Here is a 25,443-nt window from a genome sequence, read left to right as displayed (position 1 = left end):
CACTTCTTCTTCTGCATTTGCAAATGCAGGAGTGACTCTTATGTAGAGCTGCACCACAGCAGTTTTACAAAGCTTTTTTCGAATGGTTCTACCAGAAAAGCTTAATAATCAGGGCCCAATTATTTTGATCAAATTTGAGATCAGTCATTTATCACGATTATGCATTGAGTTAAATGCTCCCAGAGTTTGTCCTCAAATTCTAGAATACCCTGGTTGCCCAAAGCATTTTAACAATGCATCATGATCTGCTTCCATCGAAAAGGTCTTCACCTTCTGCTCTGCCAGACATTTAAACTGTGTCTTGAAGGTCCGTTTTTGAGGAGTATTTGAGAAACTTCATTCTGCTTGGTGCAGGGAACAGCTGTGATGGGAGGCAGGTCGTCAGGCGATGAATTAGAAATTCCCAGATCTGGTTTTACTTTGTGGAGCATGCATTTTGATATTGTTCAACACCTCGAGGGATAAGCAGACTAACCAGGCAGTCCCCCACAGCACTTGAAATCTCACACAAGATAGCCTCAAGTAGACATAAGAGGAAATGCAGTTTTTGTTGTTGAATAACATAGTAGCCAGCAGAGATAATTTCTCTATAAATGTTTTTTTTAACAATTTATTTCATTATTTACATGTATTTAAAAACTGACAATACACGCTAGTTAACATGAGCATTTGGGTCTATCGTATTTATCATGAACAAAATATTGATCTTATTTAAGTTAAAATACTTGCTTGCATTGGATTAAAAAAATAACACAATGGGCTTCGGGGACTCCGTACAACTAGGATTACGTGTTTGTTTTGTTTGTTTTTACGTGAACAACAAAATCTGGCAACTCGGTGGGAGGCGACGTCAGCACGAGCTCTATCGGTTTCTTCTCTGACAGACAGCGTGGAAAGATGGTGCTCGACTTGGACCTGTTTCGAACCGACAAAGGCGGCGACCCCGAAGTCGTCCGTGAGACACAAAGAAAGAGGTTTAAAGATGTTACCCTGGTTGACAAGCTGGTGGCCGCAGACACCGAGTGGAGAAAATGTAAGTCACTCTGCAGCTAACGTCAACGCGGTGGCTAACAATGCTAATGTTAGCGTAGCCGTCAATGTATCTTATAATGGAGAGGAGTTCACGCCAGACTCCATTTAAAAAAATGTCTTTTTTAAACTGTTACAGTTGAATTGAGGTTAATTGTTTGATCCGAAATGGGACCGAACAAGGTTTCGGACTTATTCAGGGTCCACCTGTTTATTCGGCTCATTGTAATACAAAATATAAAATCTTCAGAATAAATTTAGGGAATAATTTTGGTTGTTAGCTTCACTGTGTGGCTGCGCAAGCTAAAAGCTCACTGCACTGCAGTGGTCTGATCTCATTTAAGAAAGTCAGTAATTTAAATGGTAAACGTGCTGGTTGGTGTGTTATATTTGCGCCGTATTGATTAGTGGACAGAATGATGGATAGATGTTGTAGACTGTTTCATAAGCAATTCATTGAAGTTTGTCTGTCATCTTATTTAGTGTAGGCAGATGTGAATGGACTTCAGTGAGAAAGCGAATAGAACGCTAATCTTAGCGCAGCTAGCATAATTCAGCAAATCTAAAAAAGCCATTGTGGTTGTTATTTAAGTACCTAGTTATTTAAGATCAAACTTTAACAAGACGAATCACCAGTTAACCCCCTGTTCCCATTATTCCGTTGAGTTAGCTTAATGGGAAACGCTGGCTAACGCCGGGTTAGCTAAACGATGCCGGGTAGTCAATCTGATGCAATCCCAGCCAGCAACATGTCAGGTCAACCTCGCCCTGTAGTGCGACTACTGAGATAGTCAACATGATCCAGTTTTAATAATTTCTTCTGTACAATATTACAGATATGAAACTTGCCAAGACAGTGCGATGTTTATATTATTGTTTTGGGCTGTTTAATACTTAGTTACTGTAAATCATGTCACCAGGTTATTAGACCAGCTGCTGTGGCACACACACAATCTCATAATGCACTGAGTCATTGATTTTACCCCCTGACAGGCCGCTTCACTGCAGACAACTTGAACAAAGCAAAGAACCTTTGCAGCAAAAGCATCGGGGAAAAAATGAAGGTATTTCAACATAACACTAAATGGGGACTGTTGAGCATTGTATTTGTTCTCCTGTCCCTTCAGAAATAAACAAGGTTTAGCGTTGTCTGTCTTTAACCCTCTGCTTTGTTGCTCATGCAGAAGAAGGAACCAGTTGGAGAGGATGAGGCTGTTCCTGAAGAAGCGCAGAACCTGGAGTCTCTTACGGCTGAAGTTCTGTCGGTATGACTGACTGCGCTCTTTCCTGTCTCTTTCCATAACTGTTTGTAAGCTGGCAAACAGATCTAACAAGCTTGTTTGCATTTTTTTTGTCCTGTGCCAGGCCCTGACAGTAACCCAGATTAAAAAAGTGCGTTTGTTGGTGGACGAAGCGATAGAGAAGACGGACAGTGAGAGGGTAAAGCTGGAGGCGGAACGTTTCGAGTACCTGAGAGAGATCGGCAACCTTTTGCACCCGTCTGTACCCATCAGCAATGATGAGGTGTGTGGTTTGGTCTGAAGGGGTTAATACTAGAGCCCAACATTGATCTTGAATGTCTGAAAAGAATACAGCTAGACTTTTTTCTTTGGTTCGGTCGTCAGTAGTACAACATGGTGCTGAGCTCAGTGAGCTGTGACACATGGGACTGAAGTAAAAATGTAAAAAGTGTCACTAGTTAACTTTTTAGGTATATTTTAGCTTTAAAGGCTAATCAGTTTGTTGTTGTTTTTTTTGTAGACCGACATCTTAAATAAATTGAATTTAACTAATTTTAGAGTAACTCAATGAAAAGTGAGCATCACTCTGATTGATGCTAACATTAGCAGTGTTAGCAGCAGAAGCAGCTTTTTCTTTGTAAATAACATCCACATGTTTGTAATGATGTGGTTATTGGTTTATCATCCATTATATGGACACAGCCTACACACAGATCAAAACACCATCAGATCATGATGATTTTTATGTCCTAATCCTCTGCCTTGTTCATTTACCACATCCATAGCAAGGGGTATAGAGCCACCATGAGTGGTCCTGTAAGCCAACAGTGAGCTGGTGTTGTACACTGGTGAAATAAATAAATAGTTTTGCAAAGTTGCAGCCAGGGGAAGAACAGTATAATCATTTATTTAGCTAACCCTTCATATCCTTTTATCAGCTGCTCCTTCTAATGCCGATCACCCATAAAGTGAGAAGTAAAACTTGATGACACAAGACTGGATCATCAGCAAATAGCAGGGTGTCTCACTGTCATTTCCTGACAATTGTAACTAACTGCACGAGGGTTACAGTTATAAATCCAACTCTGTGTGTACTCCAGGTCTTGATTTAATGTATTGTGCTGTGGGGAGTATTTGCTGGCTTAATCTGGGTCCACTTGTCACCCAAAAGTGAAAGGTCACTCACCATTTGTGTGAAAGTTATTCATATGCTGTAGTCCGCCCAGTTAAACAGTGCTCTCCTCACAAACAACATCAAAACACTTATATGATTCCATCAGTTTTTTAGAGTTCCAGAGGTTTGGAGAGTGTGCTTTGAGGCAGTTCTGGCAGCATATACAGCTTTAACACCTCATTAAAACCTTCAAATACATTTTATTGAGCTTTTTGTGAAACTGAAAATAAAAACATGTTTTCCTTATTAGTAATTCATAGAATCTGGAAGTATAATGAATGCCTTGTCAGTTCAGGATCTTCTCATCATACAATCAGATTGTTTATTGTTTGCTGTCAGGATGCAGACAACAAAGTGGAGCGTACCTGGGGTGACTGCACTGCCCAGAAGAAGTACTCCCATGTTGACCTGGTGGTCATGATCGATGGTTTTGATGGCGAGAGGGGAGCAATTGTAGCTGGCAGCAGAGGTTATTTTCTCAAGGTAAGTTTTTGTATGAGGAAAGTAAGCAGAGAAACAAAGCAACACACCAGTAGCATGAGCAGGTTTCCCTTTCCTCTTCCTTTCCTTTACTGACCAGCTGTTTATCTCCTCTCTGCTGTGTTCAGGGTCCCCTGGTGTTCCTGGAGCAGGCTCTGATCAATTATGCCTTAAGGATCCTCTACAGCAAGAATTACACCATGCTCTACACACCTTTCTTCATGAGGAAGGAGGTCATGCAGGAAGTCGCCCAGCTCAGCCAGTTCGATGAGGAGCTTTACAAGGTATGGAGGCTGTCTCTGAATTCCTCAGCTTTTTCTATCAACTGTGGTGGTGGAGCAGGGGTTTCTGCACACTGTTTTATATTGTAATGTGTGGCAGCTTAAGAATTATTATTTTCTAACCCTAACCCTAACCACCCATGTTTAAGACGTGATTGGAATGAAATGCTCATGCATTGCTACTTTGGAGCATGCAGTAGTTGCTTCAGTGCCAGAGAGGTACAAATATATTCCCTCTTCAACCTCTCTACATGTGTCTGTCAGGTCATCGGAAAGGGAAGTGAGAAATCAGATGACAGTTCCATAGATGAGAAATACCTCATCGCCACCTCAGAGCAGCCCATCGCCGCCTTCCTGAGGGAAGAATGGCTCAAACCAGAGGACCTGCCCATCCGCTACGCCGGCTTCTCCACTTGCTTCAGACAGGAAGTGGGCTCCCATGGCCGAGACACCCGTGGGATCTTCAGAGTGCACCAGTTTGAGAAGGTCAGTTTTGTTGAAATTGTGATTTTTTTTTTATTTATTTATTTATTTTTTTGTATAACTACGTTTTTTATTTTTTATTCAAAAACTGTATGTCAGACTAATATAGTTTCAAAAACGTTAATAACAAAAGTGCTTTTGCTTTTAATTTTAAACATTGTTTCTTCTTCGTCTGCTTGTAGATTGAGCAGTTTGTCTATGCCTCCCCGCATGACGGCAAATCATGGGAGATGCTCGATGAGATGATAGGAACAGCAGAAGAGTTCTACCAGTCGCTGGGAATTCCTTATCGTATTGTCAACATTGTCTCTGGTAGGTCAAATACACACACACCCAGACATGCACTATCACTCCTCATACCACACTGAGCAATTTTAGTTGCTGGACACACACAGACAACACAATACAAGGAATAAATATTTAATTCAGGTCTTTTTATTTTTTAGGGATATTTTGTCTTTTCCATCATTTACTCAAATCTTATAGTTTGTACATAGTCTCGCATTGTAAATACCACAGAATCACTGTATTGCAATACAGTAATATTATACCATGAAACTGTGATTAACACTCCTACAGTTAAACCATACCACAATTAAAAGTGAAAACTTAAATATATTATAAATATTACATAGCCAAGTGTTTTGGTAGGAAGGAAGAAACACAACTGTTGGGCCATCCTGTCTACTACATATTATCGATATTTTTATATTCACACGCACACACATAGGGTGAGACGGAGTAAATATCAGACTTGAATTTCCCCCATTCTTGAAGGTACAACATCAACTCTGTTTGTGTTGGAAACTAAAAAGAATCCAACACAAACAGACTGTTTTGTGTTTCGTTTTAAATTGTGCATGAGGAAGAAAAGAGAGATACATGGACTGACCTTCACCAAACCAACATCATCATGCATGTTTGTACATAAATACCATCTCTCAGTTGGACAGTCATTCATGACTTGAACTAGGGCTGCTCAATTAATCGAATTTTAATCGTGATTACGATCTGGGTTTTCAACGATCATTAAAAATGACTGAGCCGATTATTAGCTCCTCCTCTCGCGCTGCTCCGTGCAAATCGAGCGCACCTCTCTGCGTTTCGAACACGCGTCACAACAATTAACAGGACCCGAGGGAAGCTCGGAAAGCTAAGTAGAAGTTATTTGGTGAGGAGAGGATAATGACTGCTGAAGAAAGAATTCCGTTGGTTGAAAAGAGGTAAAACGACTTAAGTGGTGTGGAAACATTATGGGTTCGCGGAGTCAGACGTGAATCAAGTAGACATAGTGTGTAAACTTTGCTACGGTGTCGTAGCTGCACCACAGAGCAACACTACAAATTTATTCAATCATTTGAAGACCGCTCACAAAGTGACATACGATCAAACAATGAAGGAACATAGAGAAAAACTCTTGACAACACCTGCTTCATCCTCACAGACCTCCATTCACGCTACCCTGTACAACGCGACTAAATATCCCACCAGCTCCCAGAGACACAAGGAGATAACAAACGCGGTAACGTTTTCCTCGCCAAAGACCACTGCTCAATTAACACAGTGAACAACCAGTATTTTGAAGTTCACTAAACATAGATGTTTACATTTTTCATTTATTTTTTATATTGCAAACATTTGCACTGTTATCAGTATTTGCACACTATTTTATATTATTTTTGACATCTTTAAAGCCATTATTCAATACATTGTTATTGTTAAATAAATATCGTCAAATAATCGAGATCTCAATTTCAGTGAAAATAATCGTGATTATCATTTTTGCCATAATCGAGCAGCCCTAACATGAACTATCCACTTCAGTAATCACTTTTAGCGCAGTGGACATTCATTGAAAAATGAATGATTGTTTTACCCATGTAGGCCTACAAACTATAGAACACATTACAAACAGGATAAATGTGTTCATCATTTAGCCAATAATTTGATTTTTACACTATCTGAACTAACAGTTCAGTATAACTCTGTATAACATCCACTAGGGGTGAATTTTTTGAAGCAGCATGAACAGAGTTGAGTTAAACATGCACAGCAGTGCGTTCAAGATGACACAACCAGGCTGCGTCTGTGTCAGCTGCACTTGTATTTAGAAAAATGAAGACAGTATGAAAATGCTTTATGGATTTCTTTGTGGTTTATCTCATGGATCTGAAAATTATAAACTGAATTTCTTCTGTAGCTAAATAAGATAAATGTAATATCCAGCACTACCTGCTAGGCATTCATCTAACTGTGCCTTAAACAAGCAGAACAAGTTTTAGATGATTTCTTTCTGACTCAACCATGACATAAACTAACTGCTCTCTCCTTCATGTGTACTGTAGGTGCCCTGAACCACGCAGCTAGTAAGAAGCTGGATCTGGAGGCCTGGTTCCCCGGCTCAGGGGCCTTCAGAGAGCTGGTCTCCTGCTCAAACTGCACAGACTACCAGGCCAGGCGGCTGCGCATCCGCTACGGACAGACCAAAAAAATGATGGACAAAGTGAGTGCTCGGTTCCAACACAGCGTACAAGAACTAATGCAGTTTGTGTGTCTTGTCTGCTATTTTGTAAGGGATCGATGATTAAACGAATTACTTGGAAGCAGAAAAATCTTACTTGCTTTCCCCCCTGCACATGCGTTTCACTTTTCTGTAGCCACACTCTCAATTCATATCTCTCGTTGTCTTTGTGTTTTGTAGGCAGAGTTTGTGCACATGTTGAATGCAACCATGTGCGCCACCACACGTGTAATGTGCGCCATCCTGGAGAACTACCAAACTGAAGAAGGAATCATTGTTCCAGAGACGCTCAGGGAGTTCATGCCTCCTGGTAAGCTGTGCTGGCTTTCTTACCTGCTTACTGCACCTAGAGACGTTTGATGTTAATGCACGCTATCATCCCAACTGCATTTGTCTCCATATCATACGTAGCATCTGGAACAAATTTCAAATGCTTTGCAGCTTTCTTAGAGGAAAAGATTTGTGACATTTTTGGAAGTGCTGTCCTGCTGAGAGTTACATGTTAACATCCATAGCCCTCAATCGTATGTGTATCCAACACTTGAAGCTGATCACAGGGACTGACTGCTACCCTGCCTCTGGCCCAAGTTAAACTAAGATGCCTCCCAACACCTCTACATATAATATTTGACACAGTGTCATGACAGTGATTGTTTATATTAGAGATGGTTAGTTTAAAGGCTCAAGGCTTCCCCCTGCTGGCCATTTTAAAAAAATGCAAGTTTAAGAAACGTGTGCACTGACTTCATTTCTCATACCCAGAAGCTGCATCCATGCTTTATATATTTATTATTATTATTATTATTGATATTATTTACTTTATATGTAGTCTGTGCGTCACTAACATCATCGTTCAGTGACTGTCAGCAAACAGCTTGCAGGAGCATAGCTGTCACCCTCTTGTGCTAGAGCTGCATTGCATTCTACCAGATGGTGGGAAAAACAAGGGAAAATATGTTTTTAAGACAAGAAATAGTCATGTAAAATATTGGATATAATTTTTTTTAATTAAAAAATCACACCAATTTCTAACTTTATATTGTCAAACTTATTTTTGGAATGTAACAGTCTTTCTTGTAAGCAGTGTTGTAATATCTCCTTCATCTGCTCAGCAATGTAGAAACAGTTTGCTTCTGAATTCACATGAAAGACCTTAAATGTTTGTTTCTGTTGTTTTTTCCCATCTTCAGGTTTGACAGAGATCATTAAGTTTGTCAAGCCAGCTCCCATTGATCAGGAAATGTCCAAGAAATCAAAGAAACAGCAGGAAGGAGGGAAGAAGAAGAAGCAGGGAGGAGGCGGCGGTGACCAGAACCTGCCCGATGCCATAGAGAACATGTCCGTGAACGATTCATAGACCCCGGCACACAGCAGCAGTGTCGCCTCACCAGCCTCACAGATGCACACTAATAGAACAGAGCATTGCGTGAATTGTAATGATCAGGGATTAGTTTGTCGCTTGGCACTTAACGGTAATGTGAACGCTCGGCTCTGTTCCATCTGTGTCTGTCTGAGTGGGTGGTGTTATTTCATCTCATCATTCACATAAAACTCGCCACAAAAAGGGATCCTTTAGTCAGCCATCCCCAGGTCACTTCACCCCTCTATCACTGTATGACATCATCAGCAACACGGAGCCTAAAACCAACCGATAAAGCACAGCTGCCGACACGCTCCATGAGGTGTCGGCAGCTGTGCTGAGAGTCAGGCTTCTTTTCTGACTAGTTCTGTCATTGGTTTGATACAAGCAGTCTTTTGGGAATATGTTATAAAAAGTATGTTTTGTCGGGCATTGTTGATAATGTGTTCAAAAACTGTCTGAACTCAATGTTTGTTGACTGTGAGACACAACCTGGAACTGCTCTGTAATTACAGCATTAGAGGTACATGGTTGGGTATTTTAACTGTCTGTTTTAGGCTTCTCTTTGCTTTGTCTGACCACAATCATCATTTTCATCCACTGTTTAACATGATGCTCTTCTCCACCTCGGGACGTTGATGTTTCCTGTATGTACTTGCTAAGATAAATATATATAATTGCGCATTGATAAAGTGGCACTCACTGTAAACAATAAATACAGTCGATATCGAAGTTCTTGTGTTTGCTTTGGTTTTCAAGTATATGCGCAAAGCAGACTAGATCAGTGGTGGTGGTAATGTGACTAACCACACAGCAAGCCAGGCTGTTTATTAACTAATTACATTCAAAATGCATCAATAGGCACAAAGTTCACAAAGTGCAGAGATCTGGTTTAGGAAGTCAGATGGTAGCAGTTGTATGCCTGTGATATACCTGTGTCCAAGCAGCCACGCCCCTAATGACTTCAAGCCTGACTGACTTATAGAAGCATTTGAATGTGGAGTAATGAGCAGTGACAGCAGTAAAGAAGGCTAAATCATATCTCTCAAGGTGTCACTGTGAGATCACCAGTAACTATATGAAAACAAATTCTGAGCTTTTTAAATTAAATCCTGTTACTAACCGAGCAGTGTTTACTCAGACTGGTAAGAACCAACAATGATGTTCAAGGAGTCTCATTTCAGAAATGAATTCAAGGCAGTATCCATGTTGACGGGAGATCAAGCTTAAGAGTTTTAATACATGCAACATAGCAGTCATTTTAATAACTACCACATGCCACATCCCCAGTTTCACTCTCAGCCAGCGGCACCTTTGTTACCTGTGTTTACTCGTTTACTGTCTGTTTCTACAGCAACTATTCAATTACATGCCAAAAATAAAATATGTAAAAAAAAGCTTAGCTAAACAAAGAGAAGAGTCAGTATCTCTACTATAAAACGGTCCGCACATATGTATGTATTTATACTTATCATTTTATTATTTTGTCCTGATCTTCGTGTCACGAAAGAGCTTTTAAACATAATAAAACATCTTGCTTAGATGTCCGCCTGGCTGGTTATCAGATAGATGTGATAAGCAATAAGGAAGACAAATCAGTTATTCATTAACTCTGACAGGCTTTACACTCCCCTGCAGTTGGAAGCCAATTCACTCCATTTGCAGTATATTTACAAAAGGTAAGAAGAAATCTCCAGCACTTCTTTTCTTTATATAGTTGATTAGATCATTTGTATAATATATATTTATTTAAATCTAATTTATGTCAGTCTTTGACAGGTCCAGGCTTTAGTTTGGTACGAGTGTTGAGATGAGTGACGTGGAAGACGACGTTGAGATCTCCTTTCCAGTAAAGGTAAATGCTCATGTTTAACAGCCACAGTTTTGTTGCAGTGTTGAAAAATATTCTCAGTTCCGAGATTACTTATTTTTTATTTAACTTTATTTGTATACTTGACAGGTAGAAACCAAACATATTCAAATAAAACATACTGTGTAAAGTAAAATGCTAAGTAAAGTTCTTATTATTACTATTATTTATTTATTTATTTAAAAAAAAAAAACACTTTCCACTTGTTTCTGTAAACTGTAGTTTCTCGGTCGAGTAGAGGTGGTCCGCCCCGATGGAATACAGATCCTGGAAGAAGCCGCTCAGAACCTCAAGGTGAGCCCCCGACATATTTAATACATTTATAATGTTACTTTTAGTCATACTGGTGCCATAGATCATGCATTCATGTAGTCAGCCACCATCAGGTCCACACTGACATCATGAAGTGTTGACAAGGGCGCCCAACACCTCTGCCACGCCACATATGAGAAAGTGTTATTGAAATCTTTTACACTGCTCTGTGGATGTTTTGCACAACTTTGAGATCATTTTAACTCTATTTGTAGTTATTTTTCACAACTTTGTAGTTGTTTTGTGTCTCTTTGTGGCTATTGTTGCCACTTTTAAGTTGTCTTCTGCTTTGTTGTACATGTTTTCATTGTTTGTAGTTGTTTTTCAGCACTTTGTATTTGTTTTGTGGCACTCTGCAGTTATTTTGCGTCTCTTTGTGGTTATTCTTCTGTGTGTGGTTAGTTTGTACCCCTTTGATGTCCCATTGTAGCCTTTTTATGGTTGCTGTGTATTTATTTGTGGTGCCCCGTGCCTCTTTGTTGCTTTGCATCTCTGTGATTATTTTGTGTGAGTGGTTGTCTTGTTCCTCTTTGTACTTGTTTTGCTCACTTTTATGATTTGTTCTCTGTGTTTGTGGTTGTTTTGTGTCCCTATTTTGTTATTTCCTATCTCTTCATAGTCATATCAAGTCTCATAAACCCTTTTATTGCTCATAGTAATAGAGCAGCGTCAATGTATCCAGTGCATTGGCTCATGACCAAATATGTAAATACCACCAGCCTCTGCTCCACCTAATTGGGCAGCTGGTAAGTGCTAGCTTGTAGACATGCATATATTGGGATAATTATGCTTGAGCTATTAGAGCCACCGCTTCAGCACCTACAGGGCTGCTAGCGTGGCTGCAGACTCTCATTATTGTTTATAATGTACCCTTTTAAAATAGTCTTGTATTCTAGTAGGGAATTGCCAACTTTGTGTGCATCTGCAGGATTATTTTTACTGTTTAAATGAAACAATTTTGTGTGTTTTTGTCATTCCTAGACTTCAGATGAATTCTCCTCTGAGAAGGCTGCAAAGAAGAGCAAAGTCCATCTCTTCCTGTCTCTGAGTGGGATAGACATTTTGGAAAACAAAACCAAGGTGTGTGACAAAATTGTCCTAATTACAGAACTGCTCATTTTAAAGATGTATTCAGCTTTCATGATGTTTTAAAATGTTAATTCTCATCATCTTCCCTTCTCTCAGTTCCTATTGTACTCGTGCAACCTCTCTACTATTTCCTTCTGTGCTGTCCTTCCTTCTTCACCCAAAGTTTTTGGGTTTGTGGCCAAGCACCCTGCAGCGGACACGTACCACTGTTATCTCTTTCAGAGCGCAAAGTTTGTGAGTATTCCCAAGGCTGAAACTAAAGACCAACTTTGAAGTCTGATGTTAGTAGAGTAGAAGACTACAAATCAACAGCTAAATGACATATTCTGGCTTCTAGTGTCCCAAATATGATTTTATCTGAATTACTTTTCAGTCTCACGTGCTGGTCTCAGTTATTGGGGACGCCTTTCGGGTTTCAAAGAAGGAGGAGACACCCAGAGTAGGACGAGACATAAAAGTGGAGGCACTCCAACATAAGGTCACTCCTGAGTTGTCATGGCTGTTTTTTTTTAAAAACACTTTTATTTTCTATTTCTGTTAAAGAAATTACAGAGCTTATGAAATTAAATCTTTGCAATGTTCACGAAAGCTTTAAATGAGTCTCTCAATCTTTTTAATACTTCTTTTTCAGAATAAAATGCTGCAAAGAGAGAATGATAAGCTGAAGAGGAGGCTTGCAGGAGAAATTGATGACTGATGATTGCATACAATGTTGCTGTTGTGGGTACATATAAGTACACAACGACTGTGAGACACTGCTTCCTATTAAATTTACAGGATGCTGAAATAAATATGTCTGTAATTTTCTTTTTTTTTCCTTATTCAACGTCGAATCCATTTTAGCTGCTTTACCCAAATTCGTCCACTAGAAGGCAGCAGCGAGTTGTCATTCTCACTATATTTGGCAAGTCTCTGGATGCGTTCAAGTGTTTTAAAAACATAAGAAATATTGCACTTAATTGTTTCACTTGCAGTTAAAAAATAAAACAAACAAACAAACAAATGCTTTAACATCACTCAGAACACTTTGAAATGTTTGGAGAGGTCTGTAATTTTAAAGAGCTGTCTTGTAACAAGTAAAATGTATTTAATTTAAAAAGCTATTTGTAGTGTAGATGTTTCTAACTGTGCGGTGTGTCAATAATAGATCAAATTCAATTTTTCAAAATAATTTATGGCTAAATGTCATAATGCTTGACTTGTAAAACACGACATAACTGAATTGAAAATTTACAATTCGTTTCAGTACCCCATCATTGGTATTTGTTATGCATTTGCTGTGTATTGGATCGGACACTTAGGTTACGTGAAGGCAACAATATGTAAACTTTATTGTGAAAGTAACAGGGAGCGGGAGTCCGAGGCTGTTTTGCTGGAAGATATGAGTTCATGCTAACGACAGCTAGTTTTGTCTAAAAGGTATTTAGAGTTTACTTAGTTATGCTTACGGACGTCTCCCGTAGCTCACCACACGTGCTAACCGAGAACTTGTGCGTTAGCAGATTAGCTAGCCGAGAGACGTCACTTTGAGGCACGGCGTAAACTTTGCGCGTTCACCGACATTTGGTGTGTTTTCGTTTAGCCGAACACAGTTATCTGTAAATCACCGAGTCACTGTCTTCACTTTTTTGGGGGGGCTCCTTATTATCCACCTCCGAACGGGAGACTCTGGCTCTGCCGTCTTTACCACCCGCAAACACCCGCCATGGGGACGCGGTGGTCTCGTAGCGGCAGCAGCCAGTCTCTCCTCCCGGAGGAACAGAGGGTGACGCGGTACACTGAACGCAGAGAGTCCGATAACGACTCTTTGGATGGGCTAGTCCGCCGGGAGGACATAGCCCAGTTCCCGTACGTGGAGTTCACCGGCAGAGACAGCATAACTTGTCCGACCTGCCAAGGCACTGGACGCATACCTTCAGGTGAGTAGAAACAGTTGATAAATCAGTAAGCGTTAGTGTCGGACAGTCAGTCTGTGTTGATATGATCACAGTTTCTGCTTATTTAACACGAGAGACGAGGCGCAGAATTCCTAAAAGGTGTTTTCAGGTGTTTGGCACGGGAAAAAAAAAACATGGTCAACATTTGAAGTGTCGTAAAAGACTTGTTGGTCTCTAATCTGTGACGTTTAAATATCCTAGTTTGACCAAGAAGGACTGGATCGATTATAACGTAGGTAGGTACAATAATGCGGAGCCATAAAGAAAAAACAAATCATTTCTTTATTTTACACGTAACCCTTTCATAAATCCTGTTGACTACAGTCTATTTACCAATATACGAAAATATATTAGACATAAAAAAACGCAGATATCAGCCAGCATAGTCAGTGTTGGCTCATACTGACATTTAGCTAAAGTTGTGCTGGTAATTCTGAACGAGACACATTGAGTTTGTTTTGCAAGGTTTCTGGAGCTCGGTGAACAAATGGAAAAATCAAGAAATGACTAGATTGTCCAGAAAACTGATCTGCGCTTATCCACTAATAAAACGCTTAAAGTAATCTTTTTAATGGAGTTTATGACCCACCGTGCATAACGCAGAACTTTGACCTCACACGAGGCCGTGTGACGTCAGCAATAAGAAACGTGGGTGCAAACAGTAGTTTAGAAGATGCTGAAAGTGTACATTCGTACAGATATGAAGGGGCACAGCTGTACAATTATGAGCCTGTCAGACATCAGAGAAGCCAGGTGGTGATATCGGCCTTTAAGTGCCATTTATTGAGGTTTTGTTTTCTCTCACCGATCCCAGATCCTCCCGTATGGAAAAACTGCTCCAGAAGGTGAAAGTGAAAGAGCTGCACGTACAGAAACAACCGCATGAGTCGTAATCACACATTCCTGGCTTCTAAATTCCGTATCTGGAATATCATCATATCTTAGACGTTAATGTAATCACCTTGTCCATCACAGAGGCAGGAGTCCCCTTGCTTCATCTGCACAAGACCCACCAAAAAGAAGTCTTAAACACATTGATGAGGGGGTGGGTTGAGCCAATTTGATTAACGTTTGCTTGGCTAATGTCTGAGGATGTGGTCTATGAGATGTACCTCATACCTCTGGTACTTTTTTGTTCAGTACTCACAGAGCAGTTTAATTTAAGTAATGAAACACAGCTATCTGTGGTTCCTTGTGCTAATAGAGTATAGCAACATAAAATATCGTGGTACTATGCTGTATGTTTTATACAATTTTGTGTCTCACCTAATAAATTGTGTCACAGTAATGATTAGATTCATGTAGAGCTGCACCACTGAATCTGTTAAACAGAAGCTATTATTTTAGTTTTAGGAGTTTTTTTGGTTCGTTTTGTTTTTACCTCTTAGCTGTAAAAGGCTGATTGTCATCACCCTGGCAGGATGTATGGACAAGTTTGTGAATGCAATAACGCACAAATGAGGGGAGGTAGGAGCTTCAAATTGATACCATTTGTGTTTCTACTAAAATGTCAGATGACTTTGAATCTCAGTGACCTCGACCTTAGGGTCAGAGTAAGTTTTCTGTATGTGAACAAGGTGACACAGGATTTTGAACTTGATACCACAGGTGTGTCGCCCCGGAGGCTGAGAGGTAGCACTGATGTGCTGTGTTTAATTTCTCAGGCTTTGTGGTGTTTCCAAAAAAACAGTTTTAATGGGAAATGGTAAACATCATTTTTCTTCTTGCTCTGCAGAACAAGTGAATGAACTGGTTGCACTGATCCCGTACAATGACCAAAGACTGCAGCCCCAAAGAACGTGAGTAACTGCAGCACACTGATGTGTTCCTGTGTCTGTTCCTGTGTCTGTTCCCTCTGGACGTGTGAGTCTCTCACTCAGTCTGAGGTGATGTAGGAGATGAGTGCATGGTCTGGAGAGAACCTTCCCTCTCTGTGTCATAGGAAGCTCTACGTGGTCCTGTCAGTTGTGCTCTGCCTGCTGGCCTCTTCGCTTGTTGCCTTCTTTCTTTTTCCACGCCCAGTGGTTGTGGTGGACGGAGGGATCCGCTCGGTGACGGTGAGGTTCGACCGCAACAACACAAAGGTCCTGATGAACATGACGGTAGGTTTCATATCACAGCTTCTAATAATCTGCACAAACAGCATGACAAAGCGTAACGCTCAGCCTCTGCAGACTCAGGTCTCACTTTACTACACCGATGTGTTTCCATACAAATGTGTCTGAATTGACTAATGAAGGACGAGTTTGACAGATCGGTTTTAGTTTGCAAGCTAGCAAAAATCTTCAGCTTCTGTTTATTCAAAAGTAACGCTCTTCTTTATCACATGTGGTCAGTGGGTAAATACTTAGACAGTTTCATTATTTCAGTTCAACTTTGGGAAAGTACAGCCAGTTAAGCAACACAACGACCACAGTGGATTTGAAATGCCAATAGTGTGATTCAAGTGTTGAGTCTTTGCTTGAATTCAGCTGCTACAACTAAAACATCACATTAACACCTTATTAACACCTTTTTGTCCATTTTCACTTTCTCAGCATTAACCAGAGAAATTACTGATGAGCAGTTTCATGGCTAGAAGAGCCCTGTGTTCTTATTATTCCACAACAAGTTAATGTGATCAGTGGTCAGGAGATGAATCCAAGTGTTGAAGCATTTGTTTGCTGTTCAGAGCCCGATATCTCTCAGTCTGAAGTCCAAGGAGGTGTGGCAGGAAATCATGATGCTGATAGAAAACAGACTGTATCAGGAAGACGACAGACGTTCTTTAAAAAAGCAAACAAAACACAATGAAGTGGTGAAACTTACTATGTTACTTTGCCTGGTTACTTTAGAGTCTGTGGAAATAGAGGGACTGTCTAACAAGCACTTGGCACTTTGACTGCTTGTTGATTGGATCCTTTCAGGTTCACTGTGGTGCTGTACAGAGGCACAACTTTAATAAGTGTCCAAAAACATCTGGACATTCATTTTTTTCTAAATATAGACACACAAACAAGATAAAAAAAAAAAAAAAACCTCCACAAAAAACCCAAAACTGAAACAAAAACATCAAACATCACATCACAGATGACAGATAAACACACTTTAGTGTTTTCTCATGTTGTTTTGTAAAGAAGGGAAAAGATCTCCTGTAATTCCATTATTTTTTGACCCGGAGGAGCTCCACTTAAAGCCAAATAAATATTTAGTGTGCAAAAATGACTTTGACAAGAAGGGTTTGATTTCATCTACTAAATATACTCTGATCAGACATAACAGTATGGCCACTGGCCTAAAATTGTGTATGCTCCCCTGTGCTGCCAAAACAGCCCTGAGCACTTGAGGCATGAACTCCATTTGATCCCTGAAGGTGTGCTGTGGTATCTGACACCAAGATGTTAGCAACAGACCCTCTAAGTCCTGTAAGCTGTGAGGTGGGGCCTCCATGGATCAGACTTGTTTATCCAGCACATCCCACAGATGCTCTATTGGATTGAGATCTGGGGAATTTGGAGGCCCAGCCAACACCTCAGATTCATCGCTGTGCTCCTGGAATGATTCTTGAACCTTTTTTGCTTTGTGGTGCATCATCCTGCTGAAAGAGGCCAAAGCCATCAGGGAATATGGTTTCCATGAGAGGAAGTACATGATGTGCAACAATGAATCGGTTGGGACTTCTGGTAAAAACTGCTAGCAAAATTTCAGGGCGCTGGCAAGATGGACTTTTGGCCATTTACAATAGAAATGTGCTTAGAAAGGCTCATTCTATTATTAATTGTGTGAAACAATTCAAACAATTCCAAACAACCTCTAGCGAAGCGGATGGCACAACACAGAAGAGCTACCTCATCAGGCCAGGACTCTGCAGTTTATTTACACCTACAGGCCAGTGGACACTCTTTCAACGATGAGGATGTACACATCCTGGACAGGGAAGAACGCTGGTTTGAGCGCGGAGTCAAGGAGGCCATTTACGTGAAAAGGGAAAGACCATCTCTGAATCGAGGAGGGGGCCTAAGGGTACATCTTTCGCCATCTTACAATGCTGTGATTGCAGCCATTCCCCAACTCTCTGTGAATGGTACTCATGGCCATTGATCAGTGTTCTTTGATCAGTGGGTTTTGGTCAGTGATTGTTGATCAATGGTCATGGGAATTTGCATAATTATGATTAAGGAACTGACCTCACAGCCCATTGTTCCTTCAGTGGGCTGGTTTCAGTCATTATGCAAATGTACTGTTTATAAGGTTTGGGGAAACCTGCAGTCAGCTGAGACTGAAGAAGTCACTTGGATGAGTGACGAAACGTTTCTCCCACAAAACGCTACGTCCAGATGAACAGATTCAACTTTTGGAGAATTGTGTGAACCATCCACTTCACAGTGAGTTTGAGTTGTTGCCTTCCGGCCGCCGTTTTAGAGTACCTCCGAGGAGGACTAAAAGACTCCAGGTCTCTTTTATCCCTACTGCATCTTGTCTCCTTAATGGCAAATAATTGTCCTTGAACTTTCTATCATTATTATTGTTATTATTATTTTATAGTATTGTTCTGTTTATTTTTATCCTGCTGCTAAACTAATTTCCTCTTGTGGGACAATAAAGAAATTGAATTGAATTGAATTGATTAGGTAGGTGGTACGTGTCAAAGTAACATCCACATGGATTCAGGGCCAAAGGTTTCCCAGCAGAACATGGCCCAAAGCTGCCTCTCCTGGCTTGTCTTCTTCCCATAATGCGTCCTGGTAGCAGGTGTTACCAAGGTTAAGCAACAGAAACATAGTACCAGCCATTCATGTGATTCATCAGACCAGCCTCCTTCCATTGCTCCATGGTCCAGTCCAGTTCTGATAGATACTGACCGCTGCAGACCCAGAACAGCTCACAAGAGCTGCTTTTGTTTTGGGGATGCTCTGACCGGGTCATCTAGCGATCACAGCTTGATCCCTGTTGAACTTGCTCAAATTCTTACACTTGTCATTTTTCCTGCTTCTAACTCATCAACTTTGAGGACAAAGTGTTCTCTTCCCCCCGAATATATCACACCCACTAACAGGTGCCAGGATGAAGAGATAATCAGTGCTATTCACTCCACCTGAGAGTGGTCATAATATTATACCTGATCAGTAAACACATTTGCTTTTCTTTGTTTTTGACAGAAGAGCAAATCCTGCACTCTTGAATAAATACAACAAGATCTTAGAATGAATGGTTGAGATTAATTCAGAATCCTACTTTCCTATGTGACTATCTTCATGTAAAAGTTGAGCGTGTGAGTGACAAAATGTTGTCTCCCTCATCACGATAGTGGTTCTAAACCATCTGAGGATGTGAAACAATCATCGGGTTTCATTTAAGCTGTGCACTATGTAAGAGCGGCTTCACTGATCTAGTTCAGATCTGCACTTTAGTGCACTGAAGCACTCTGCAGACCACGCTTCCTTTGTGAAACCGCAAAATGTGGCAACAGCGTTGACATTTTTAGGATTTAGTTTAGAAAACATGTTGATGTTGTTGCTTTTGCCACTTTCTGCTTGTGTACTAAATGGATGTTGTTGATGATGATGATGATGATAATAATAATAATGATAATAGCTTCTGCCATCTAAGTGTCTTTTGATGAAATGTAACTAGAAGTGTCAAAAACAGGCTGTGTTATAGGTGCGGTCTCTTTATTCCTCTGTGCGTCTTTTGTTCTTTATTTTACTCAGAGCACGCTCAACTTCAGCAACCCCAACTTCTTCTCGGTGCATGTGCAGAGCATCAGCTCCCAGGTCCTCTACATGAAGACGGTGATCGGGACTGAGCTGCTCCACAACGTCACCACGGTGCTGCCGCTCAGCGCGTGTCAGGTACAGGATTTCAGGCACTTGCAGTACAATCAATCAAGATGCTTGTCTCCTTTGCTGTTGTACACTATTTTAATGTTTCCGCTCCATCGATGCCGATACGTTATCACTACTGCTGTCAGTGTTCATTTCCATATAAGTCAAATCACTGTTATGGCTATTTTTAAGCAATTTGCAAGCTCCCCTATTAGTGTTTTTGTTGTTGTTGTTGTTGTTGTTGTTGTTTTGTGCGGGTGTGTGGCAGCTGGTGCCAACAGCTGTGCTAATCTCCCCACAGCTGAAAATAGTAACCATAAACATGACAGAATTAATAATCAGTGGCTGTCAGGACCGCTCACTCTAACTTCATAGCAGGTAAGGTTTAAACTAAGTTAGAGGGGGATCCTTACAAACGCCCCTGCACGCTTGTGTCAGGCTTACAAACAAGTGGCACACTGAATATCGACAGCAGATCAGAGCCCAGTAGCCGCAGCATGATTCATTCACCACGCTGCTGTGGTTGTGTACAACTACAACAGGATGCTGGATGGCAGCTTATTTAAGCATTCAATCACACAAGCAGTTTGATAATTAGGACTGTTACTTGGCCTTGATTTACAGTGAGATCATAAGAACATTTCTAACTCCACCCTTGGTTGTCTTCATGGCATCGTGGCCTGGGCCTGTTCACCGTATGTTGTTGTGGGTCAGCTGGAGTGGAGCGGCTGCAGCTGCGTGTATCCACCTCATGCTGAAGTGCTTCTCACAGTACACTTGTTAGCAGGCCAGAATTTTTCTTCTATCGTTTCCCCACATGTGATCGAGAACAGGTCTGCCTCAGTAAACCAGGTGCTGTACCAAAGCGGTCAAACTCCTTTTGCTAAAGAACTGAATGATCTGAAGAAACGACCGATACTATTCCTTTAACACACAGCCTGGCACCTCCTCCTCATTCTGGTCACCAGCATGTGGAGGATGGCTTCAACCAGCATTTGTCACACTGCATGTGCTGGTCACTGAATAAGCTGTTTGGCACTGGCAGAGAAGATTTGGCCAGTTTTTTCACACAGCCCACATACTCAGCTCTGCTGCTTCAGTACAGTGCCCGTCATGCTCAGCGCTGTGGCTCAATGAAGCAGCAGATCTTTAGCTAAAAGTAAACGCCAGATTAAATCACCATTTCCTCTTTTTTTTTTGAGTAATGTTTGTTGTTATCTGCCCAGCATTTACAGGAAATGACAGTGTTTTTATTTTGTTTTTCCCCTCCTGTTTTAACAACCTTCTGTCTCCAGATCACCTCAGCTGAAGCAGTAAACAAAGCTCAAAGAGTTGCTGTGGTTGCTTCATTCTGTAGTTTCACTGCTGATAATGGCCTGAATTGTCTTCCTGCGCTGCTCTTGAAATACTTTGATCTGTTGTTGGTGTGATGTATCGTGTCAATCTTCTGCAGGTGAACTACACTGTCAGTGTGGAGATCGGCAGTAACGCTCCGTACGTCTAGTAAGTGTCTGCGCCTGAGCTTGTAGAGGAAATTAAGCTTCTTTGCAAGCCTACACATGAATTCCAGTTCAGTAAATTGAGCCTTTGTGTTTTGTTTTTTCAGTACGTTATGCACCATGCCCAGCATCAAGGTTCACAACATTCTCGTACTCATGCAGTAAGTGTCATTACCCCGACAGATAGCTTTATCTTCATTTTACTTTTTGCCTTGTTACTTCTGTCTTTTATCTTAACACTTGCAGCAGAAAAATCACTGTGATGTCTAATATGGTCATATGAAGCAACATGAGGGGGCAGCCAATCAGAATAAGTTGGTCTTAAAGGGGGAGGAGCTAAAATGGCTTGTTTCACACAGTGGATGATCTGTTTGATAGAGGGCCTTTGGCATCGCAATTACATAAATAAGGATGTTTTAATGAATCTAGTGTGAAGGAGAAACAGCAGCCTAGGGAGGGTTCAGGGTCACCTGATCCATCAGGGACTATGTTTAGAAAGTTTTGAGCCTAGTCTTAAAAGTACAGAGGGCGTCTCGTGAATCCAAACTGGGAGTTGGTTTCATATAGGGCTGCCACGATTAGTCGACTAGTCACGATTACGTCGACTATCAAAATCGTCGACGACTGATTTAATAGTCGACGCGTCGTTTGAAGCTTTGTAAGATCACAAAAGACGCAGGAATAAGTAGTAGGATTTAAGAGTGTAATAACGGACTGAAACAGAAGATGGCAGCACTGCATGTACAAGGATGCCAGCTGCCGTTACACTCCGAAGAAGAAGAAGAAGCAGTGTCCCAGAATTCATAGCGCGGCCCTGCTCAGTTTTCAACAATGGCGGCAGCTAGTTAGTTTTAATATTACTCTTATTAATCTTTCTGGGTCACAAAATAAACGTTCAACATATTTTCAGGCGAGAATGTAGCTGTGTAAACCTCAAATATCTGCTCAGTTTATCAAGACACTGCATATTTTCAAAAGCGCTCCGACGTTTTCGGAGACGTCTGTTACCCACCAGCTCGATAGCTACCCGGGGGCAAGGCTCACTAGAGCCCGTGAGAACACCGGACTCCCGGCAAATCGTTTTCAAACCCACCACCGTCTTTCGCTACTCAGGTTAAACATATATAAGTCACTTAGATAACTTAAAAATGTTATTGTTTGGCCTTTTTTTTTAGTATTTTATTTGTTCCTGAGTAAATCGGTTTGGCTGAGATTAAAGTTAGGCCGAATAAACGTCAAGCAGACAACTGATTATCAGAAGTGTGAGATGTTCGAGAATATACTCCGGTGTCCCGTTATATTTTAGATATCAAGGAGTTTATTAAACTTTACCGAAACAATCTGTAAATCTCATTAAATTTAATAAACTATCATCTTGTCTTTATTTTTAGTTAGCACATACCCTAAACACTTAAAACTGTAAGCCAGGGGTCCCCAATCTCAGTCCACGAGGGCCGGTGTCCCTGCAGGTTTTAGATCTCACCCTGGGTCAACACACCTGAATCACATGATTAGCTCATTACCAGGCCTCTGGAGAACTTCAAGACATGTTGAGAAGGTAATTTATCCATTTAAATCAGCTGTGATGGATCAAGGACACATCTAAAACCTGCAGGGACACCGGCCCTCGTGGACTGAGATTGGGGACCCCTGCTGTAAGCTAATGTTATATAAGAGCAGATGCTGCTGGTGCAATAAGCTGTACGTTTTACGTCCAATGGATGCATGATCCGATTAGTCGACTAATCGCAAAAATAATCGTTTGTGGCAGCCCTAGTTTCATAGAAGAGGGCTTGAAAGAAATCTGAAATCACTGAGCTGAACCAGATTTACAGGATTTAAAATCAGGGACAGCACCTATTTCTGTCTACATGAAAGATGAAATGTACATTTCATGTACATTGTGTTTAGAAATGATCATTGCACACTAAACTAGGACCAAGTATTGACCCCTGAAGAACACCATAACACCATATCGAGTTCACGTGCTGATGGTGATTTCATCACACAGCCCAGTCCGTTTATTCTCACCGCAAATTTTTTGCAGAAACAGTAAAACACGTGAGGCTACAAAAATTGAGAAGTGCACGCCCAATCGAAATAATACCAAAACACACTACATGCGCTAGCACATTTGATAAAACTTTAGTTGTGCCGTGCAGTTTGTGAGGGTGAGAACACTCAGCATAATGGCCCCATAACAGTTATTAAGGGTCAGTTTGTAGCTTCCTGTCTTCAGCTCTCCCTGGTTCTGTCTTGTAGCCAGTCGCTTCTGCACGAGTAGTGTGAACACAGGCTTAGATAAGAGATGCTGTTAACACATAAACCACATTGTCCGGGTGAGGTACTTTGGGGAAACTGGGTAACCCACTGCTTTTTTTTCTTTTCCCAAACCCTTTAATTCTTGTTTTGCAGTCTAGAGAAAAGAGTCATTTGTGCGGGTGCAGTTTCGCGCCCTGTGGTTCTCGATATCACACTTAAAGAGCTGTGAGAAATCATTACTGTGGCAACATGCTTTTCTTCTGTGAGCAATTAACTGGTTGAGATGTGACAGCAACGTGGTGAGCAGCCTGATTCTTACGTCTCTGTCCTCTCCCGTTTTCAGAACCTCAGTGAAAACCTCGTACATGGTGCGAACGTCCCAGAACAGCCTGGAGGCCTATCGCTACATCGACTGCGGCTCCAACACCACGTACCAGCAGCCGCAGAATTACAGGATCCGCTCCTCTGCTGACACAACGGCCCTATCCCTCCATCACTCTCTTCTGTGAGGGGCGCAGATCTGGGACTACAAGGACTACGTTAGTGTACACTGCAGGATGGACTAACAGCTCGGCAGCAGGGAAATGCCTAATATCGTCTCGTTTTCTAGACTTGCTAAAAAGAGCCGACATTGACCTGCTGTTATCTTGTGCTAATCCAGGATTTGGCTGTTTCTCGGAAAACAAGGGCTCTGACAGGGGAATGTTGTTCTAGCCGTCAACAGATAAGGGGTCTTTGATGGACTTGTGAAATATTGAATTATGGCCTGTATTGTCAAGCTCAGCACTGCATTTGTGAAATGGTCTTGCCTGACTCCACGTCTAAGTCCAGAGAGCAGTTTTGCTGTTTCAGAGCAAAATGAGTCTGAGTGGAAAACTGAATGAGTCACTAGCAGCGAGCACTCCTTGTATTGTAAGCAGGACAAAGGTCACAGAAAGCTCTTTCTTTAAGGGAACATTCTCAGCCAGGATGCTATTCGCGTTAATTATGGCTGCAGAGCTCCCTCTCTGTGCTGCTGCTATAATGTCATTAGAATTCAATCAAAATTCCTTAGTGTGGCTTGAATGACTGTTACACTGTGATCACTACTGACTGTTGTTTTTTGTGTTTTTTTTGGCAGCTTGAAACTGGTGTGGATTGTAGATGTTTTTTAATGGTTCAATAAGTTATTGCCTGCCAAGTCTCATTTGAGCACATCTATAAGGAGAGAGGGATAACGTCACGTTTTCTTCCAGTGAAACTCCATTTAACTGCTTTTACTGTTCCCTCAGTAGAAATCTACTCACAGAATCCTTAATACAGATCGGGTTAAGCTACAAAAAGAGAAGTCCCACCACCACACCACAGGAGTGCAATTTAAAATAAAAACAACGCCTTTAGTGAGAGAGCTGATTATTTAAAGTGAGACATTATTTCCAGCTGAACCCACCGAGCTTTACACATGCAGATAAATCTCAGGCAGGCTCAGAGAACGCTGTTATGCAGTAGTTAAAAAGTGGCAGTACTGTAATACCAATGCTAGTAATTATAAAAATAGTATATCCTGCTGCATACGGTTCCCTGTGATTCCCACCTCTTTGTGCAGAGTAATCTGCAGCGTCCCAACCAGAAGACAGCACGTCCTCTACAAGCACAGCCAGGGTCGTGCAGGGAGTGACCATCTATGAGTCCCACAGTAATGTTCTGAGGTGTCTGAGGGACATTTCATTCAAACAACTTCAACTGTAGTGCACACAGTAGATTTAAAAAGGCTGCAGGTATTTGGGCATCAACAAAATCTTCAGTCGCCTTAATATAAAACTGATGTTAGGATTTGAGTTTGAGGCAGTGGAGGAGATCAGAATGAGACCGGGTGGTACTACCCAGAGAGAGAAAAATTGACTGTGTGTTCTTTAATGGGTTAATTGGTTAAACTTTGACAATAAAGATTTGCAGCTGCGCTCAGCGTTTACACTGCTTCTGCCAGACTCACTGTAATAGCATCACACGTATTTCCTTCTGGTTTGCAGCTTTTCTAACTCCCTGTGTGACGGATTTCAGCACCTTCTCACGCTGCCTGGAGGCTGACTGTAACTTTGCCTTTAGACCAGCTTCAGTGTGG

The 25,443-nt window shown here is 41.3% G+C and overlaps 3 protein-coding genes across 4 annotated transcripts; all 3 read left to right on the top strand.

Moving 5' to 3' along the window:
- Positions 1–829: 829 nt before the first annotated feature.
- Positions 830–8,640, top strand: sars1 (seryl-tRNA synthetase 1). The gene is made up of 11 exons (XM_003449106.4): positions 830–1,033; positions 2,023–2,093; positions 2,214–2,294; positions 2,395–2,553; positions 3,784–3,927; positions 4,053–4,208; positions 4,470–4,691; positions 4,871–5,000; positions 7,034–7,191; positions 7,390–7,519; positions 8,400–8,640. Exons 1-11 carry the CDS (start codon positions 898–900, stop codon positions 8,564–8,566), a joined length of 1,554 nt encoding a protein of 517 aa, XP_003449154.1. The 5' UTR covers positions 830–897; the 3' UTR covers positions 8,567–8,640.
- Positions 8,641–10,149: 1,509 nt separating this feature from the next.
- LOC100691550 (PTB domain-containing engulfment adapter protein 1) lies at positions 10,150–12,647 on the top strand. 2 transcript variants are annotated; one of them, XM_003449100.5, is made up of 7 exons: positions 10,150–10,248; positions 10,349–10,424; positions 10,662–10,733; positions 11,733–11,831; positions 11,937–12,074; positions 12,214–12,318; positions 12,472–12,647. In XM_003449100.5, the coding sequence occupies exons 2-7, from the start codon at positions 10,380–10,382 to the stop codon at positions 12,535–12,537; spliced, it is 525 nt and encodes a 174-aa protein (XP_003449148.1). In that variant the 5' UTR covers positions 10,150–10,248; positions 10,349–10,379; the 3' UTR covers positions 12,538–12,647. The 2 variants fall into 2 exon arrangements, with proteins under 2 accessions (XP_003449148.1, XP_005454122.1); XM_005454065.4 differs by having other exon boundaries at positions 10,152–10,248; positions 10,339–10,424.
- A 532-nt stretch (positions 12,648–13,179) lies between these two features.
- On the top strand, positions 13,180–25,185 carry LOC100691818 (transmembrane protein 106C). The gene is made up of 7 exons (XM_003449101.5): positions 13,180–13,759; positions 15,513–15,576; positions 15,720–15,879; positions 19,468–19,608; positions 21,035–21,084; positions 21,188–21,241; positions 23,686–25,185. Exons 1-7 carry the CDS (start codon positions 13,546–13,548, stop codon positions 23,849–23,851), a joined length of 849 nt encoding a protein of 282 aa, XP_003449149.1. The 5' UTR covers positions 13,180–13,545; the 3' UTR covers positions 23,852–25,185.
- The last annotated feature ends 258 nt before the right edge of the window (positions 25,186–25,443 follow it).

The sequence above is a fragment of the Oreochromis niloticus genome, linkage group LG20 (genome assembly GCF_001858045.2).
Source record: "Oreochromis niloticus isolate F11D_XX linkage group LG20, O_niloticus_UMD_NMBU, whole genome shotgun sequence".
NCBI classification, from domain to species: Eukaryota; Metazoa; Chordata; class Actinopteri; order Cichliformes; family Cichlidae; genus Oreochromis; species Oreochromis niloticus.
The sequence above is the reverse complement of the archived record's forward strand: the minus strand, read 5'-3'. Positions and strand labels throughout refer to the sequence as shown.

Bases quoted from the DNA above. Each gene is read 5' to 3' on its own strand.
- sars1 (XM_003449106.4), top strand. From the start codon at position 898: ATGGTGCTCGACTTGGACCTGTTTCGAACCGACAAAGGCGGCGACCCC. The intron at 2,094-2,213 runs GTATTTCAACAT...TTGCTCATGCAG, and splicing joins GCATCGGGGAAAAAATGAAG to AAGAAGGAACCAGTTGGAGA. The intron at 3,928-4,052 runs GTAAGTTTTTGT...TGCTGTGTTCAG, and splicing joins GCAGAGGTTATTTTCTCAAG to GGTCCCCTGGTGTTCCTGGA.
- LOC100691550 (XM_003449100.5), top strand. From the start codon at position 10,380: ATGAGTGACGTGGAAGACGACGTTGAGATCTCCTTTCCAGTAAAG. The intron at 10,734-11,732 runs GTGAGCCCCCGA...TGTCATTCCTAG, and splicing joins AAGCCGCTCAGAACCTCAAG to ACTTCAGATGAATTCTCCTC. The intron at 12,075-12,213 runs GTGAGTATTCCC...ATTACTTTTCAG, and splicing joins TCTTTCAGAGCGCAAAGTTT to TCTCACGTGCTGGTCTCAGT.
- LOC100691818 (XM_003449101.5), top strand. From the start codon at position 13,546: ATGGGGACGCGGTGGTCTCGTAGCGGCAGCAGCCAGTCTCTCCTCCCG. The intron at 19,609-21,034 runs GTACAGGATTTC...AATCTTCTGCAG, and splicing joins TGCCGCTCAGCGCGTGTCAG to GTGAACTACACTGTCAGTGT. The intron at 21,242-23,685 runs GTAAGTGTCATT...TCCCGTTTTCAG, and splicing joins AACATTCTCGTACTCATGCA to AACCTCAGTGAAAACCTCGT.